This window comes from Pongo abelii, chromosome 5 (genome assembly GCF_028885655.2).
Source record: "Pongo abelii isolate AG06213 chromosome 5, NHGRI_mPonAbe1-v2.0_pri, whole genome shotgun sequence".
NCBI classification, from domain to species: domain Eukaryota; kingdom Metazoa; phylum Chordata; class Mammalia; order Primates; family Hominidae; genus Pongo; species Pongo abelii.
Window position 1 is genome coordinate 130,352,664 of NC_071990.2, and position 20,111 is coordinate 130,372,774.

The 20,111-nt window shown below is 35.3% G+C and overlaps 1 protein-coding gene across 3 annotated transcripts in view; it reads left to right on the top strand.

The window, feature by feature from the left end:
- The first annotated feature begins 1,257 nt into the window (after window positions 1-1,257).
- The window catches only part of LAMA2 (laminin subunit alpha 2), a 652,245-nt gene continuing 633,391 nt past the window's right edge, over window positions 1,258-20,111 (top strand). For 2 of the 3 annotated variants that reach the window (XM_054558144.2, XM_054558145.2), the window contains exon 1: window positions 1,258-1,571. In XM_054558144.2, coding sequence (XP_054414119.2) covers window positions 1,460-1,571 — 112 coding nt within the window. In that variant the 5' untranslated portion in view covers window positions 1,258-1,459. The remainder of the gene's footprint in view (window positions 1,572-20,111) is intronic. The other variant, XM_054558146.2, reaches the window with a different exon arrangement.

Below are 20,111 nucleotides of genomic sequence, written 5' to 3' on the forward strand. Positions count from 1 at the left end.
TAGATAAATCAATACAATAGCTTAACTATAAAATAAAAAAACTATCTATATTAGACAATATGTATTTCAATATATAAATGCTTGGGTAAAACTACCTTAGGAGGCAAAATAAAATAAAAGTTTGCACCTATTCTTAGATGACCCCAGTGTAATCGATGGGGTGTTGATATTGTGCTGGTGACTCAAGTACCATGGGCAAGGTTGTCATCAGTGATGTGCTTCTCTGAAAGCACATTTTTACACTCATTGACAAATGGGTGTAAAATCCAAAAAACACAAAGTAAATTATCTTCTCAATGTATATAGTAGATGCCTCATGGAAAAAAAAACACACACACACACAAAAATTTGATGTGGAAACAAACTTAAATTAGGTTTCAAATATAAGGCAAGGTTTTGTTGTTTTGTTTGTTTGTTTACTCACTACATAAATGACCAGTGACCCATTCAGAAGTCTAAGGACAAAATATGTTGTAGGACTGTCCTGACCACTGAGGGACAGCTCACACCCTGACCCCGCAGTACACTAAGGCCTGCAGTACCCACCATTCCCGGAGTAAACCAAAAGACATCCTGCGACTCACAAAATCCATTAAGGAGTTGTTTTAAACCTTATGAGAACCACTGACCTAGACCATAAAAAACAAACGAAAAAACAACAAAAACTAGGAATGGCAGTAGTTCTGTTGAGTTAAGGAGGAGAAAGAGGAGAAACCAGGACTGGAAGAGATGAAATTGTGAGTCTGGAAGGAAACTATTGCAAAGGACTTTATTACCTTTAAGTAAATGTCTCCTAACTGAACTGAAAGCCTTCATTCTAACCATTAGTTTGGTCAGGAACATTTCAGGGACGCCAGGGGGGCTGTTTTATTTTGCACTCCCTTTACTGCCCTCCCAGCAGCCTACCTAGCAGTAAGTTCCCCAGCCTGCAGTGTCCCCAGAGGGCACCTACCCTCGGCTAGTAACTTCTCAGACACTCTGGCCTTGGGGACGTCTTGGATCTTCTAGGTAGACAGTGGCTGCACACAGTTTTGCCAGGCCTTTCTCAAGAGGTAAAAGTTCCTAGCTGTTTGCATTTCCCAGAAATAATGTTTTCCATGTGTAGGGATTTTACAGATTTCAAAGTGCTTTTATGTCAATTACTTTCTTTAATTTAAAAGAAGTTCAGATACCAGGTCAAGCTAGGAATGATCCGGTCTCAGAGGGAAGGAGCGCTCTAGGAAAGGAGGATCCTTTAATAGAGGGCCGTCCTGGGGCCGCGTGCCCGGGGAAGGCGAGAGTGGAGGAGTGTCCTCTTTCTCCCCCACCCTCAGGCGGCGGCCCGGCCAAAGCCAGAGGGGGCTGTCTCCTCCTCTTCCCCAGCAGCTGCTGCTCGCTCAGCTCACAAGCCAAGGCCAGGGGACAGGGCGGCAGCGACTCCTCTGGCTCCTGAGAAGTGGATCCGGTCGGGGCCACTACGATGCCGGGAGCCGCCGGGGTCCTCCTCCTCCTGCTGCTCTCCGGAGGCCTCGGGGGCGTACAGGCGCAGCGGCCGCAGCAGCAGCGGCAGTCACAGGCACATCAGCAAAGAGGTACAGTCGAGGCATGGGTTTGGGTTGCATCCTTTGCCGGGACCGAGACTCCTCACTTCTTCCACTCTTCCGAGACTTGCTGTCTGGGGACTGCCGTCTTGCTTTGCCTTCAAAGAGTGCGCTTTGGGGCAAGAGGAACTTGAAGCAAGTTCAAGTTCAATGCCTTGAGAGAGTAGTGTAAGGGGGAATTACCTAAGTCCTGCAAAAGGAACGGGGAGTGCTTTTCATTGTTCATTCGTTTCGAAGAGGTCTTGCTATCACGATACATCCTGTAAATTGATTTTTGAAATCTTTCCAAGAGGAAAACTTTTTCTAATTGGAAAAAAAAGAATTTCTTCAAATCAGACCCCATCCTGCAAAGAAAGGTTTCCCAAGCTGTGTGGTTCATCCTGGGACTTCAGGGAGGGTAGCTGATGCATCTAAAAAAAAATTACATACATATATGTAAGTTTTACAGAACTTTGTTTTCAACTTTTAAAACGGGATTTCTAAAGAAGTTATGTGTTTTTTTTTTCTTTCATGGCAATGGCGCCTCCAGCCTCACCTTTTTCAAACCCACATCTTATCTTCATATCCTATTTTACTGTAGTGAAATCGTGAAATTTCTCCTTTTGCTTAAATGCAGAGGAGACTTCTATGTCACGTGTACTTTAAGGCCACAGTGACTGGATATACACTTTGGAGGACTTTGGAAGATGGCTGTATTTAATGTAACTTAAATAACTTATTTTCCTCAGAGCCTCTTAGTGTTTATGTATATATATCTCTCTCATTTCTGAAACTTTGGGGAGTCTTTGAAGAGTTATTTTATTATCATGAATTTTACAGGAAGCACATGTGTAGCATTGTAAGACATACTTTGTAACACATTATTTCAGCAAACAATTCTTTAAGTTGGAAAACTTGTATCAAAGTAAAAAAAGAAAAAGAAATATTTATTATTCGGTTTTAAATATCAAAATGTTTAAGGTAAGAGTACAAAATCTGTAGGTTAGAAGCGTTTAAAAGTTTTAATGAGGCTGAATCTGCTTAAGTTTTGAAGTATATTATCCTTCTTCCAGTTAACTTCTAGCCAAGTCAATAGTTCTGATATTTGTTCTTATAATCTAGCATTTTTAGCAGTACTACTTTTTAAGGAGTAAAGAGATATCCCAAGCTCTTTCTATAATAATAACTCCCTGATTAAAATTCTTGGAATAAAAATGACCTTGCATTCACTATATAACTTTTTTTCTTCTATTTTTGCTTTTACTTCTCTGAGAGGTAAAATGGGGCCAATATGACTTAATTAATAGAATTTATGAGAGTGATTTTAAGAGTATCTCTGGCCACTTATTTTTAAAAATTCTACTTTTAACTATTAAACTTTGCTCAATTACAAGATGTGTTTAAACAAGACATAATACTTTAATAATGTTAGGCAGCTGGGAGAAATGAGGGGCCAGGGGCACCAATCCTTATGTCCACTTGGAATGGGGCAGAAACTCAAAGCATGCAGAGTAGGGATCAAGTAAATTGTTGCTAAGAATTATCCTGAGCACACACAGGATTTCTCTTTTTTCCTCTCCCTTCTGATTTACTCTCTTTTCAAATAGGTAATATTAACTCTGATTTCTATGACCCAGGCATAAGATGAAGTGAATTCAGGAGGAAGGGTTTATACTACCATTTTGTCAAGATACCACTTAAATGCTACATACAATAAGGAATTTTATTCAAAATAGCTACAACATACAATCTACTATAGGCTGCTATAATCTGCATTCTAGTATATATTATTGTCTTTGTCATAGACCATTTACAATATATCTGGAGGTTGGCTCAAGGATAAATGACTTAAACCTGTTAATGTTAAAAGTATGTAAAATTCATGAAACTTTAAAATTGGATAGTGATTTATGATTTAAAAATGCCTTATGTACATGATCTTTATTTGCCTTCAGATACTATTATTCTCAAAGAACAAATTTAGAACTTAGACTTCCAGTAGTTGTAATTTAAGTTTACATAAGAATAACTTCATTTTCAACAACTAAAACACTTCCGGTATTGTTTGTGCTGAATTCCCTTTTTTATGGTTCCAAGGTTCCTTTCCATTAATTTTTTAGGCCGTGTTTTCTTTTCAGTGTTGTTCCATTGAAGCAAGTCCTCTGTGAAAATCATGGGATATGAGTTTGACTGGAGAAGGGTTTTCCTGGCTATGATCAGCTTTTCTGTTTTCGATTATACTAGCACTGACCTTTCTAGGCAAGCGCTAATTGTGCAGAAGTTCTATTTCCCCTTATAATTCGACGCCAATTTATTAAGAATTTTTGACATGAATCAACCAATTTTAGATGTTGCAATTGAGTTAGAAACATAACCAGACTTTTTGTTTTTTACTTTTTCTTTGAAATCTTATGTGGTTTCTATAGCATACTCGATTGTAGTATGAATAGCATTGATTCAGCAAGAATGATATTCCAAGGAAATTCTTTAGCTATATTTAAAATTGACAAAATAGAATGATGTAATCAAAATGACTCTGCATTTCAGCAAGGCAGTGTCTAAAATGTTTTCGGATATTCTTGTGAATAATAAGTGGAAACTGAAGCATAATGGTAGGTAAATTGCAACTGATTGAAAAATAGTTCACAAAGAATATTGCATAGTGGATTAAGGTCAATCCAGAAAGAAGTCTCTAGCAGTGCAACAGAGGTTTTCTTATGCTCAGCTATCTTGGTAATGGCTTGATGGAAAATGTAAAATCCAAGCTTATCAGAACTGCAGGTGGTCCAAAATTGATACAGGTGGCTAAGCTGGTTACTAGCAAGTTCAGAAATTTTAAAGGTCTCTATAGCCTGGACCATGAATGGCATCTACATGAAGTTCCTTTTATTATTCATATCCACATGTTAAAAAAAAAAGTCCATTTGTGCTCTTCTGGAATTTAGTTATATCCTTTATATGTTTAGGAATGAATATGAAGACAGGAAGAGAAAGGCCACTCTGAATTGCAGCAAGTTCGATATGAACATATAGTGTAATATAGTGACAAAAAAGGTTGGCTCACTTTTATACAAAACTCATAGAAGCACATAGGTCTGTTGGTTAACACACATTTAGGTATTTCATTGACAAATGGGTGTAGATGCAGAGAAGGGAGAGCAGAATGGTTAAGAGTCTGAGAAGATTTTCAGAAGAGGAATGTCCCTAGTAAAATCTTTCCATCTGAACAAGGAAAGATTTAGGGAAGGCAATCATAGGAAATGTCCTCAAATTTTCAGAAGAGTCGTTATGTTAAAGAGGGACTATTCTAAAGGCTGCAGGTGGATCCATAGAAGAACATGACAAACAACCAGGTTTGAATTTTATAATATGGAGAAAACGGCTCCTCTCCTCACTTCCTCCCCACATCATTTTGAGTTGTTCAGAAATAGCTGAATTGTGTTTGAGCAGCTTGCTTCTGGAAATGACCATGCAGTGATCAGATGTACAGTTAGTGAGGGATGCTTTATGAGGGAATGCCTCTACTGAGAGGAAGTTAAGACTCATCAACTGTCTAGCCATTTTTCAATTCTGAGATTCTAATATTATAGTCTATTGCTTTTAGAGTGCATACTTGTATTTAAATTTCTGAATTCTTAAAATGTCAAGAAAATGTTAAATATATAAAAATGTGTTTTTAATTCCCTTCTGGGATTTAAAATAAAAACATGTTTGAGACAATCCTCACACATTTTTGGCAAGAATACTTAGATATTTAGCATGCATTTTCCACATCACCATCAATTGCACAGTTCTAAAACATCTTGTGTTATAACATGCAAGAATACTTTACAAATTACCTGAGAAATTTTCAGGGGATTCATAGTGGCCATAAACCTGGAATTAATTTTTTTAAATATTTTTCTTTGCTGCATATGTAACTTTTTGGCTTGTTTGCCATATACTGACCTAATCGTTTAGTAAAAATGATTCATAACAGATAAAATGCATGGCATTTCAACATATTCAAAATATTTATATGAACATATTCAACACTGAATATTATAGATGTGATAGAATTAATAAAATTTATATAAATTTTATATTATGTTATATTTCACATATCAATGTGTACAGATTTCTGGTCTATCTTAAGATTTTTCTACCCTAGGATTTCATGCAAACTAATGAACTGGATCTATATCAAGAGATGCTGGGGGCTGGGCAAGGTGGCTCACTCCTGTAATCGCAGCACTTTGGGAGGCCTAGGTGAGTGGATCACCTGAGGTCAGGAGTTCAAGACCAGCCTGACCAACACAACAGAAACCATGTCTCTACTAAAAATACAAAAATTAGCCAGGTGTGGTGGCATGTGCCTGTAATCCCAGCTACTCGGGAGGCTGAGGCAGGAGAATCACTTGAACCCTGGAGGCAGAGTTTGCAGTGAGCCGAGATCGTGTCATTGCACTCCAGCTTGGGCAACAGAGGGAGACTCTATCTCAAAAAAACAAAACAAAACAAAAATTTAAAAAGAATTGCAACTTATCATCTGTCCAGTTTACAGTAGGGCCTTATTTAGCATCTAGAAACCATGTGAAAAAGATCAGGAAGAAATTATTGTAAATAATTATTGTAAATGGTTGCACAAGTGGTTTAACTCCTAATCTAGAAGATTCGGGTTTAGGATTTGTTTACAGTTGCAACTTGAAACTTGATAGCTAAGCAGGAATTTAGGCAGAAGCTCAGTTTCAGTAAATGAGAAAACAAGATAGAGTTTAGAGAAAGATAAAAGTAGATTTTCCAGGCTTAGTATATACCAAGCAGATAGAAATAAAACTAATTCTAGGCTTTCTCCATTGGTAAGACTGAATTTAGAGGTCAGAAGTTGTGAAGGAAATTGGTGGGGTTGGGCCTATATGCATTGGAATGTGGTAAATGAATGAATGTTTACAGTGAATAAAGAAGATAAAAAAAATTCCTGCTCTTGTGGAACTAATATTTAGTTGGGATGGAGATGAGCAGACAGGACTATGATGAATATATAATGAAGCAACATAAGAACACCTATGTTGTATAAAATGTAGTTGATGAAAAATGCCCTGGACAAACAAATACAATGGGGTAACGACAGTCAGGAGTTCTAGGAATGGAGGGAGGTTGATGGCTATTTTAAATAGTTGGTAAAGGTTGACCTCTTTGAAAGGATCTCACTTGGGCAAACACTTGAAGGTGACGTGGGAGTGATTTGTGCAGTTATCAGGGGGAAGAGTACTCTCTGTACAGGGAGCAGGCCTGTGAGGATCTAAGCTTGGAGCATGGTGAGAAGGCTCAGAGGAGAAATGGGAAACTGGAACACATAGCATTGTTGACCTTAATTGTAAAGATTTTGCCTTTTTGTCTGAGTGAGAAGAGGAGGCATCGGTGGGTTTTAACAGAGTTAAATAAATGAATAAAATCACAGTTATTTTTTTTCTCAAATACGCACTAATCTGTGGGACTAGACCAACAGTCCAAGCATAGAATTATTTTAGATTTATCTCTTGTCCCAAACACTCCATTGATAGAACACATTTAAGTGACTCTACGTTCAAGAGCATTCCACTTCAACCATCTTATCATGGTGAAGCTCAGATGCGTCTTTGTAACACTTCTTTTCTTCCCTTTGGCAACGCAGTGCTATTCCATTATTCAAAATATATCAGAACCTCAGAAACAACTTGTGTGCAGGGAACTTCCACAGCTTTTAAAATTTTTGCTCCAGTGTAGTTAGAAATATGACAGATTTTTAAGGGTAATTTTAAATAGTATGCACTTTAAAACAAAAATGAATTATTCACAATCCCGCATGGACATATAGGTACTTTGGAGTTCCCTTTTTTATTATCTATTTCAGTATGAAACGCTAAAGTTTAGACCCAATTGTTGAAAATGACATAGTGATGTATTGATCTGATGATTTCTTTTATGATATGAAATTTGAAATGCTACCTCTTTTACATTCAGAAACTTATTCTATGTTCTGTTTCCATTTTTGTTACTGTTTTAAGAATCACTTGTAAGCTTTAGCAATAACCTTTTGGAGTATAGTAATGCAATTTTGGCCTAATTTAATTCTGTCATTTAGAACAAAAAATGCAAAAAAATTGGATAGCTTTTCCTTCTCTCTCCCTCTCTTCTCTTTCTCCCTTCCTTTCTTCCTTCCTCCCTTTCTTTATTTTCGTTTTCCTTTAGTATTCTTCCTGTGAATAAAATAAGGTAATTAAAATAGATAATTCTAACAAATATAACATTTAGGAAGATAGTAAGGCAAAACTTTACTTAAATCTTTCTTATTAAAAGCCACAGGTAATTACTATCTAAAGATAGCTTGAGACATATTTTCAGGGTTAGTTAAAGCTAAAGACATTTGCTTGTCAAAGATGTATAATATGGGTTTAAAAATGTTTTTCTCCTAAGTAATCTTGAGTGTGGATCTTAATATGGGAACTTTATGCTATTTGGATTTTATTTGGACATGTGACATTTGCAAAAGATCGTTGAGGATTGCCTATTAATGGGTTATTATTCATAATATCGGCCTCTGCGACATGCCTAATCTAGTTCAAATAACAAGTTAATCTATGCAAATTCCTGATGATGAAAACCTCAGGAGCTATTTAGTGCCTGGCACTTAGGAAATGTACCTTGTGCAATGTTAAGTATGTCTCTGTATGTGTAGTCCACTCAACTGACCCCCGAACTGTGTACCTCCCCAAGGCTCTTCATTTAGCTGCGTCTTGAGTGCCAGATGGTTTAGATTGGTATAATAATATGTAGTGCATTGTGAGCATTAACACGTTTACTTACATAGCAGAGCTGTTTAGTAGATTAATATAATTATCCTCAGTTTGTAGAAGGAAAATATGCCCAGCAACTTGTCAAGGACAAACAAAAATTCCAATGCTTATTTTAGAGTTAGAAATTAAATTACGGTCCTGGTCTTGACTTTGTGGATCCTAACTATCATCTGTTTTGGACTTTTATATATTTATGTTTTATAAAATACCCTGAGGAAAAAAAATATCCATTTCTGAGTTATGTTAGTCTATCATAACCAGAGATTCATTTGGTAATATGGAAGAACAAAAAATAAAATGTGTAGTCTTGAAGGGTCTTTTTCATTTAAATATACACACACACACACACACACACACGCTGCTTATTACTATGTAGACATATACACACGTGTATTACTTAAAACTATGCATTAATTCAAATGCATTCATCAGATTTTAGTGTTTACATCCTTAGAACTTTGATTACTGGACACTAGGCTATAAGAAAATATTAATTGATTCTTTATTGGCTTTTCTGAAGTAACTTTACAGAAGTTACTTCAGCAAGCTAGAAACACAATGGTATTTATTATACTGTATAATGAACTCTTTAAGAACAGTCAATGTGTAAATGTCAGTAAATGAAAAGAGCAAGAACCAAACAGATATACCTAAGAATCAGAGCAAGGTTAATCTCAAAATTCCTTCTGAAAAGATGAAAAACTTTGACATGTTCATAAAAACATTTAAAGACTTTCATTTGAAGTTGAACTCAGTTAAGACAAAAGTTTTCTAATCTCCCAGATTTTGAGAGGGTGTGTTTGTGTATGTATGTAATTGCAGCACCAGTGCACATGTACCATTTACAGCCTAGCACTCACAGGACCTAATTTGTATATTTAGTATGTTGTCTGTTTGATTTTTGTTGTCTTAAGGTATTAGATTTTGTTTATCAAAATCTTTGAATAAGAAAATCTAAAAATTGAATTTCTAGAAAACTCTAGTTGCCTTGACAAATGATTATGGACCAAAGAATAAATTATAAATGAGACAATTATAATATTCCATCCAGTAGCTATACTGTTAAAATTCCAAGGTATAATCCCTTTCGAGTTGCTTATAACTTAGAAGGTCCTATTCAATAGAAGAAATAGAGTTACTAGAGTTTGCTGCATCAAATATATTTTTTCAAATGCCTACATATTATAGTTGACACAATTTCCTGGCTTATTGCCTTCTGTGCAATTTTCAATTACTGGATGAGACTGAAAGTTTGAAAGAGAATATGAAGCAGTGCAATTGTCATTTCAATGAGCTACCTCGTCTCATTGGTTTGTCGTGGTGCATATGTAAAACACTGAATATAAAACATGAAACATCTAGTAATGCCTCAATAAATGTTCATTTTCAAAATGTCTCAAAAAATGAATTAAACCTAACAACCTAACATGACATTCTCTGGCTGAAAGAAACACTCTTCTCCAACATCATCTGGTATACCAAATTCAGTTGAGACTGTTTGTGAACGAAGGAATTTGCTTATATACTTGAACACACAAGTATTTGAATTCTGTTCTAATTAGAATTTGTGCTGCAGTATTTCTTTATTCTCAACTTTATAGCTTAGCCTACAATAAAAACTCTTATCAATACGTACCTCTTTATACCTTTAGTTTCCACATACAGTACTCTGCTTTGGAGGTAACTGAATCGTAGAAAACGTATGGACTTAGGAGAAGGCTAGAATCGGATTCATACCCAAGTCACCACTTTACTAAGATCAAAAGCCTGAGTCAACGGAGTTAAATTTTCTATTTGTAAAATAGGTTTAGGTTAGATAGTAAATGTGAAAATACTTGCCAGCTAATCAGTAAATACTAGGTCTTTTCTTCTTTATTTTATGAGCATAAAACTAAAAGAAAAATATTTGCTTTGCATATAACATATCCTTTTTGCTTAAGAACGGCAAAATATTCTAAAAATTTCTTTGAGTAGACCCTAAGAGACTATAGATGGCAAGCTATTTATCTCATTGCCAAGAGATTGAATAATTCTGTTGAGGTTACACAGCAAGTCAGTAACAGAGATAAGAAGAAACACAAGTTCCTATAATTAGCTAACAGTTATATTAGTAGCTCTGTGTGAGAAGTGATTTAAAACAGGCAACATGATGGAAATTTTTGCAATAATTTGTAGTTATTCATACTTCAAATGTGATACAATAAACATTTTTTCTAGGAATCTCATTGTTGAATATGTATTTATTTTGTTGATAAACTATTTTTTAAAAACTTCTTTAATACATATATGTTTAGATAAATATATGGCATATAGTAAGCACTTCATAAAGGTTAGTTATTATTCTTAGTCTATGAAGTATATGTTTTCATTGACACCTGCTTGGGTAGAGATGACAATTTGGCATGTTTGACACACAATGTAAGTTAATTTCAGCATGGCCTTCAGTGGAAAGTCTAATTGGATTGCAGAAAATCTCTCAATATAGATTGTCTTTATTTGGACTCTCCCTAATTACTATAGCAAAAAAAATTCTTGGAATACATTATTTAATACAACTCTGGATAGGGAGGATTTTTAGTGTGTCTACTTGTGTATTAAATTTTTAGTGTGTCTATTTTGTATTAAATCTACTATTAAACAAAAAAACCACCAAAAAACAAAACCAAAAAACCTACTTCAGAAAATCATATACTACTCTAACAAATCTCTAGAGAAAACTGCTTTTCTAAACTTGAGAACGCTGGATTTTGAAAATATTTCAGACAAAACACTTCTTAAAGGCCCGTTTACCATCAAAAAGTTTCAATCTTGCCTAACACATAATGTGCAACTATTCATGTTTTCATTCTGATAAATTAGAAAAGTCACTGGATTTGTAATTGGAATTCCAGAATATAAATTTTCCCTCTAGCTCTTCCTAAAGAGATTACCTTAAACATGGATAAGTCATTTAACTATTCTGAAATTCAATTTTCCATCTAAAAAATGACAATATAATGTTCGAATCTATTTCATGGGGTTGTTATAAGGGTTAAATAAGGCAGACCATACAAATACCATTATTAATACTAATAAATGACAGAGTTGGCCTTAGGCATCATTGGTTATGAAGTTTTCCTCCACCCCCTTTCTTTGTTTTTTTTCCCCAGTGGCTCCTAACCATTTGTTATTAATTGATAATGTTATGTATTAATATACATATATGTATTAATAATGTTAATAATGTTAAGTATTAATATACTTAGTTCTCCTGTTTTCAAGGACCCATGACACATAGCTTTCAAATATGGCACAAATTATTTGTTTAGTAAACATATACATACTACTGCATAAGAAGAAAATATGGTATCTGAAAATGTACATCAGTTTCCTACAAACAAGTAGCAAATAGTAAGTATTCAGTGAAATTATAAAACTATCATAAAAATAATCTAGGAGCTCTGAAACATTTTGTGTCAAGATTCCTTTTTATCCTCTTAAAATAATTGAAACTTTGATTTATGGTATATCTACTATTTGATTGTATTAAAATTAAAATTGGGAAATTTTAAAATGTTTACTTATTAATTTAAAATACCAGTAATAAAACAATTACATGTTGACAAAAAGAACATAACTTTATGAAAAATAATTTTATATCCAAAATAAAACTCTTCAATGTCTGGCTTAATAGAAGAGAACTGGATTCTCATTTCTGCCTCTGCATTCAAATTATTACATGTTATTTTAGTTTAAATTATTTTGGTTTAAGCATATTAAGAAATATATAACAACAAACATAGATAAGCTGTTGGAAAAAAGAGGAGTCTTTCAGTGCCTTTTAAGATAGCTGTAAATATTCTTTGATTCTATACCAAAACTCAGTAAGTGGTAGTTTTCAAAAGATTGGCTGCAGTGTGGTATCTGAAACTGCATCAAAGATATTTTTGTACTCTTTTATATCAAAATCCACAGATCTATCTTGCACTTGGAAAGAATTTTACCCATGTGTGATGTTATAGCATCATTCATAGATCATTTGGAAGATACTGATTTACTAGTTATGCAGATCACCCACAACTTGACAGATTTTCTTATAAAATATTTTTAATCACATTTTTCATCACTATTGATCTCACCAGAAAAGTCCCTAAATATTAGAAGCTGTTAATCTCACAATGGTAGAGACAAGTTTTTCGGAATTTTTATTTTCATTTGTAAGTTCACGTAGTTATTGACAAATTTTGTTATTTTTCTTGAAATACAGTTACTTTATTCATTCTTAAGAAAATGTTTATCAAACAAATGAGTCTTAAAAACCATAGTCAGATACTTTTTGTAGTACATAGGGTATTCCACGAGAGAAGTGGCTAGTTTAGCTTGCAGCTGAAAACAATTGTACAAATGCTTTTCCTCAAATCAACCATCATGCTTCAGTATACAGTTGATGTTAAAAAGATGTACCCAAGATTTAATAAATTTAATCATTGTTACTACTTCATCAAGTACATTCATCTATGAAACTAGTTGTTTATTCTTCTGGGAGTGTGTGGTGGTGAAAAGTAAACTGACCACTAGCATGGTTTAGTACCCCTGCCCATCAGTGTTTCCCACCACTATTGCTTTTGCACCATCAGTGCACATGTCAACACAATGAAAAGGCAGATAATAATTAAATCTTGTTACTAAAAGGATTTTTGAACTTGTGTACCTATGGATAACATCTTGTGGACTTCCAGGGATTCACAGATCTTTCTTTGAGCTCTACAGGGTTGGACTATAGTTAAGTTCCTCACTGCCTGCCTCTTCACCAATTCTACAAAATCTATAGCCATATGAAGGTAAATTTTGCAATCAGAAAAAGCCAAAACCACTTCAGTTTTTACCTCAGATCTAGTCTAGGAGAGTGATACCATTTCTTTTTAAGGGGGAAGAAATCCAGAAAAGCTTCTTCTGTGGAAAAAGCAGGAAGGGTTAAAACCAGCCAGACATACATAATAGAAATCAAAATCTCTGCCATATCATCTGCCCTTCTTTCTTTCCTTTCACTTGCCCAAACTAGAGTAGAGATAGTGTACTTACCCACAGTTGGACATAGGATGTTATTCCTAATAGATTTAAAAAGTGAACTCATGGCCGGGCACGGTGGCTCACGCCTATAATCCCAGCACTTTGGGAGGCCGAGGCGGGTGGATCACGAGGTCAGGAGATCGAGACCATCCTGGCTAACACGGTGAAACCCCGTCTCTACTAAAAGAAAAAAAAAAATGCAAAAATTAGCTGGGCGTGGTGGCGGGCGCCTGTAGTGCCAGCTACCCTGGCGGCTGAGGCAGGAGAATGGCGTGAACCCGGGAGGCGGAGCTTGCAGTGAGCCGAGATCGCGCCACTGCACTCCAGCTTGGGCGACAGAGCGAGACTCCGTGAACTCATGAGCAAGGCTTAGTACAAAGGAAACATACTAATATCTGTAATTCTGAATATTAGCAGAGGAGATTTTTATTCCTTGCTGAGCTCCTGAACTCACATCAGGAGGGGTCCTTTGTACTTTTCATAGAAAGAATTCCTGTTGGAAGCACTGGATATCGTATTTCTCAAAATATGGAATTTCCTTCATTTATTTCTAGCCTTTGAAGTTTTGTGATTTCTAAAGCATTTAAAAGGTTTTGTAATGTTGAGAACCTAAAACGTGATTCTTTTCTCTGTGCCCATCTCATACCATTATATGTGTGTCAAATGGTGGATCTGGTTTCTTTTTCTTATTTGTTGGGAGATGTCCAGAGACTCAAGGATCTATCCTTTGACCACATTTTTCACTCTTCAAGGGCCTCATACTGCTCTGATTTCAGATGTAGAGATATATTGCTTATCAAACACTGATGGGTCTGAACATGAGTGGTAGTAAGATATTTCCAGATTAAGTAGACAAATTGCACAGAACTTTTTAGTATCACAATTTAAATGACTAAATTTTTGAGGTTTATGTGTTTCCAGCCCAATATGTCCTCTCCTTATCTAGTATAATTTATCTTTAAAAATTAGACTGGCTTTGCATATGTCAGATTTTGTATTTAACAGACTTTTTGTATATTTCTTTGTTAGGAAGTGTTCAATGTTAGACAAAGTGAACAGATTACTTTGGAATCCGTGTCCTGGTCCTGCTGAATAACATGCCCTCACCCTCCTTCCATTTTTTTTTTTCTGCCATACACATTCCAGTAAAATAGAAAGAGTTAATTGATGTGTCCCATATTTATTGTTTTTGTAAATAGCTATAGATACACTTTGCATGTAGATGATGGTATGTTTTAAAATTCTGCAAAAATACCTTTTCAATTCTCTTTGCTCTCTTTCTCAAGCTTTGATAAAATATTTTTCATTCAACTTTTAGGGACCGATTTTCTCCATAGAGTTCCTGATGTGGTGCTACTGGAGTGATGCTGAGAAAACATTATTCTAAATGTTTTTTAGAAACATTTTTTAGAAAACATCATTCACCTAGAATCTGAAATTTTATCTTTATTTATTTATTCCTTTGGATAAAACATTGCCCTCACAGGCTATTCTTTTCTAAGATGTTTGCTGTGCTGTTATTATTCACTTTAATGGAAATTAATTTATCTGCTGACCCTTTTTGACAGTTTAGGACTGTATTAAGTTTTCAGATCTGCTTGGTGAGAAATAGTGAAGTAAAACTAGTTAACATCTATGGAATACCTAACTATGGGCCAGCACTGCTGTAAGCATGTCTCATGCCTTAATTTATCAAAGGTAGATACTATTAATCTCATTTAACAGAAGAGAAAACTGAAATGCAAAATGTTAAGTAACTTTTCAAAAGCCAAACAACCAGTGAACTGGTAGAGACCAAGATTTGGACCAAGGTAGTTCTACTTTGTGGCCCGTTCACCTGCCCATGGCAGCGTGTGACCTCAACCCTGAAAGAGCACAAATTAGTAAGTAAAGGGCTTCCTTTAGTGACATACTGCAGAGGTGATTTTATTTCCCATTTTTGTGAGGTTTCCTATGAAAAGATTAACAATTTAAACAATGTTTACCATTTAGATTCAGCACTATGTCCTGATATATCAGAAGAGTCTATGAACTTTTTTTTTTTAAAGACTCCTTGGAGATAGCAATGAATAAATTCTTAACTGTGTCAGGCATGCCTGAATTTTTTGAGTCATATAAGAGTTTGTAGCACTCCTAGAATTGTTAACTTAATTGGTAAGAGTATGCTTTTTTTCTCTTTGTTGTTGTGTGAAGTGTTAAAGCAAAAATAATCAAGGCCCACGGCTTTTCCTGGTCAATTAATGGATATATGACAAGTGATGGCAAAAGGATAGTTAAAGTTATTAACTTAATCATTAATTGGCCCAGGGTATCCCCAAAACCGCAGCTGGAACTGAAGTGCTACAAAAATGACCGTTTTGTTGTTATAGCTTTTCTTTACATAAGGAAATAAATAAGCAAAAAGAGGGAGTATCTTATCTATTTGTTGATCAAATATCTTGTAATTCTGCTTATGGTAACTCCCAGAGTAGAGAATATCATCCAGTTGGCCCCCTTTATGAACTTGGATTGCAATGGAAGTCCTATCGGCCAGTTTACTGGTTAACAGGAGCTGTAGTACTGGAGCTATGACTGCATCAGAAGTCCAGCAGTGTGGGCACAAAGCAGCACAGCACTTTTGAAGTTAGACATCGAGAGTTTGAGTCCTAGATTTCACAACTTCCTGGCTGAGTGATGTTGCAATAGTGCTGTTGAGCGAGTTAACTTCTTTAAACCTGAGCATCCTCACCTTTAAAAGAATGAAAATAGTAGTGCCTTTTTAAGGATTAAATGGAATTAAGTATTTAATTTGTATTCAGAAGAGGATGGAATCATCATTTAAAGACTTTACAATCAGTGGTGTTTTCAGCATGGACAACTGGAGCTTTAACTTAAAAGATCTAGAAACTGGGCTTGTTGGCCATAGTTTTAGTGTGATTAGAGGTGGTCATAGGCTAGTCTAAGCTGCCGCTATCCTGGTTATGGATGGTAATAGAGCTGCCTATTTATTTGATGTCTTCGCTTAGTTGTCTCTTAGGTCCTTCAAAGCGAACATTTGCCAGGATTGAACATAGGTACTCCGCATTTCCTCAACTCCTTTCCCATCAGCTTTTCCCAACTCAGAAAATGGTACCATCATTCACCCCTTGAATCAAATTTGACATCTAGAAGTTACTATTAACTTCTCTCTTTCCTTCACCTCCCAGATTGAAATAATCAGCATATCTGTCATCCACACCACCAGAGTTTATTCCATAAATATCCACATCTTTTTGTCCCTATTGCCTTCTAGACCACAGCACTCTTTTTTTGCCTATGCAACTTCAGCATCCTCCCAGCTGCTCTCCCTTCTTTTCTCTTTTCCATTTCACAATCAATTTTCCACGCAATAGGCAAAGTGAACTCTGAAAATAGTAAATCAGATTAGGTCTTTCCTCTGCTTAAAACCTTTCAATGCATTTCTATTATAAGAATAAATTCTAAATTCATTAGATTTTAAGGCTATTCATGACAGCTCTTGTAATTTTCTCTGATTTCAAATTATTCTCTTTTTCTGCTATTTTCCAGCAACGATAAAGACTTTTTTTCCATCTCAAGGCCTTCGTCTTTGCTGTTCCTCTGTCCAGAGCATTGTGCCATTAGATCCCTGATGGCTGTCTCCTTCTCAATATTCCAATCTCATGTCAAATGTCACCTCTTACAGAGGCCTTTCCAGAGGACCACTTTAAATTAGCTTCTGTCAGGCACTCATCTCCCTGTTGTAATTTCTTTGAACAATTAAATGTTTATCTTGAATACCCTTGTTTATTTACTTTTCTTCTTTGTCGTTTGTCTCCCCAGACTTTTGGAATATGAATTTTGTTATAAAATGGGCTTCGTCTCCAGAGCTGAGGAGATACATAAATATTTTTTATTTTGAATTAACACATGGCTGTGTTCAGGCTCTTCTGAATGTAATCCCATGGAGGAGGTCAAAAGTGGATTCCTGTACGTAATGAATCTGTCCTGTTTGTGATTTTCAGTTATATAATGAGTTTGAAGACCAATCCAATCATATTTCAGATAAACCTCAAGAGCAATTGCTATGGCAGAGAACTAGAAGGGTATTTAATCAACTAGTTCCTCTTCCAAGATCTTTAGCTCTTTAACAGTTATAAATTAATAAAGTATGTTATATAATGCTAGGACTTTTTGTCTTTCATTGTTTCTGTTGCTTTATCTCCAGCTTCTAGTCTGACATATGGTAGGCACTCAAAAATTGGATGAAGAAGCAGCTCTTTTTGGACAGACCAAGAGTGTTGCCTTTTAAAACATTTTATGTGTACTTTTTCCCCTTGATCCTTTTATAGTATGAATGAATGTTTGTATAAGACATAAATTTCTACAAATACTGAAACACAGTATGGACAGATATGAGTTATTATTATTAATATCACCTAGATAATAGATAAAATATTTTAGAAAGTGAGGCTACCTTAAATTATCTTGCTTCTTAAGTTTTTTTTTCCCCTCTAAGGATATTCCAGTAAGAGTTGAGCAGTATTTAAGCTTTGGATAAGGAATGCATATTTCTTGGCTTAGTCAGAACTTTTCTGGATGGAAGGTCTTTTTGGATGAGAATTACACTACACAAGATTAAAATGCCCATTTAAGATGTAAATTCTAGGGATAAAATATAGATAACTCACATGGGGTGATTTGATTGACATCTGTTTTCATTTTTCTTTGTTTCTTTTTAGATACCACCAAAGTCCTTCCTATTTCAGGCAAAAAGATATGTTTTAAAAACCACTCACAAGGCCTCTACGTATGTCAGATAATGCATGTGCGTGCATGTCCTTGGATGTGTATGGTCTCTTGCTTGAAGTTATCAGCCAGCAAAATGGTGAAATACTTAGAATTAATCAAACGTCTGGAGGTCAAGAAACACAGTACCTATATTCCTGTCCTTATTTTGAGAATGAAACTAATAAAAAATAAGGCAGAGCTGGCCCTTCAGCAAAGGAGGGATTTTTATTATATGAGTGAATTTGACAGAAAGGGGGACAAGAAAAGACCTTTGAGATCAGGGCCCAGGTCTGTTTTGTTACTACTGTATTCTTACTGCATAACACAGTGCCTGGCACCTAGCATGGTCACAGTAAAGATTGAATGATAGAAAAATAGAAAAGGAAGAGCTAACTTTTAGGAAGGAACACTTACTTCCCACTTATAGTTATTGAAAAAAATATGAAGATGGTTAACATTATGATACTGTCAGATGTAGGCAGTTACAATTTCTACTCAACAATAGAAAAAAGAACTAAAGAGAATTTACCACGACATGAAAGAAAGGTGTAAGATCATGGATTCCTGAAACAGGATGTTCCAATTAAATATTTAAATTTAAGTGAGGATTGTAGGAGTTTAACAGCTATTTAAAATATGCCCTGCTGCTTTCATTCTTAGGTTCTCCACACCTTCAAAGCTCATCACTTGGACAAGACTCCTCTTTACTTTTTCCAAGTTAATCTGGTTCATCCATTTTTTGCAAAAATGAAAACTCCCCTCTTTCACTAAGGTATTTGAGCCATCAAGAACACCCTCCTGTCTAGGCATGGTGGCTTACAGCTGTAATCCCAGCTCTTTGGAAGGCCAAGGCAGGAGGATGGCTTGAGGCCAGGAGTTCAAGACCAGCTTAGGCAAAATAGTGAGATCCCTGCCTCTACAAAAATAAAATGAAAAAATTAGCTGTGTGTGGTGGCACATGCCAGTGGTCCCAGCTACTCAGGAGGCTGAGATGGGAGGATTACTTGAACCCGGGAGATCGAGGCTGCAGTGACCCATGATAACACCACTACACTTTAGCCTGGGCAACAGAGCGAGACCCTATCTAGGAACAATAAATAATTCATTATTCATTATTTAATCCAAAACAAAAACATGTTATAGATTATAGATTCAATTTTCAAAAATCCTATGCTTCTCATCTCTAAATATTGTTATAATGCTGCAATTTTCAAATTAGCTTTCACCTTTAAGAAATGCTACTTTCCATATTGGAATGAATAATTAATATAGAACCAAAATGCATGTCTGGGATTTAGAAAATCTTGGGATTCTGTTTCTATCCTTGGTTATTTTTTATTAAGCTAAGTCATTCATTTTAAGAAGTGATCCCCTTTACCCCAACTATAAAGGTATATACTACCTTATATACTACTATACTCAAAAGGTTAGTGAAGAGGCATAGAAATAGTGAAACAGTGAAACCTTGTAGATGCCAGATGCTATACAAATGTGAAGCATATGACACCAACATGGTGAAAAAGGAAGCTAATTAAGACCATCAGATAGTATTTGATTTTATTTTTCCATAGAAATCATGATAACTATAGTTACTGAAATTTAGATATTAAGTTTCTGGAATCTCTCTCACAGTTATATTAGCTAATCACTAAACAGAAATTTTAAAAGAAGTATTTAATATTAATTCTCAGTCTTAGGATAATATTTAACAAATAATTCTACAGTTGACTGCAGAGTTTATTCATTATTTCATTCATAATGTCTTTTCAATCACTTTACTGTTTCTTGATTCATGAAGAATACATACCAAGTATATTAGCCTGTTCTCACACTACTGTAAAGAACTGGCCAAAACTGGGTAATTTATAAAGAGGTTTAATTGACTCAGTTCCGCATGGCTGGGGAGGCCTCAGGAAACTTA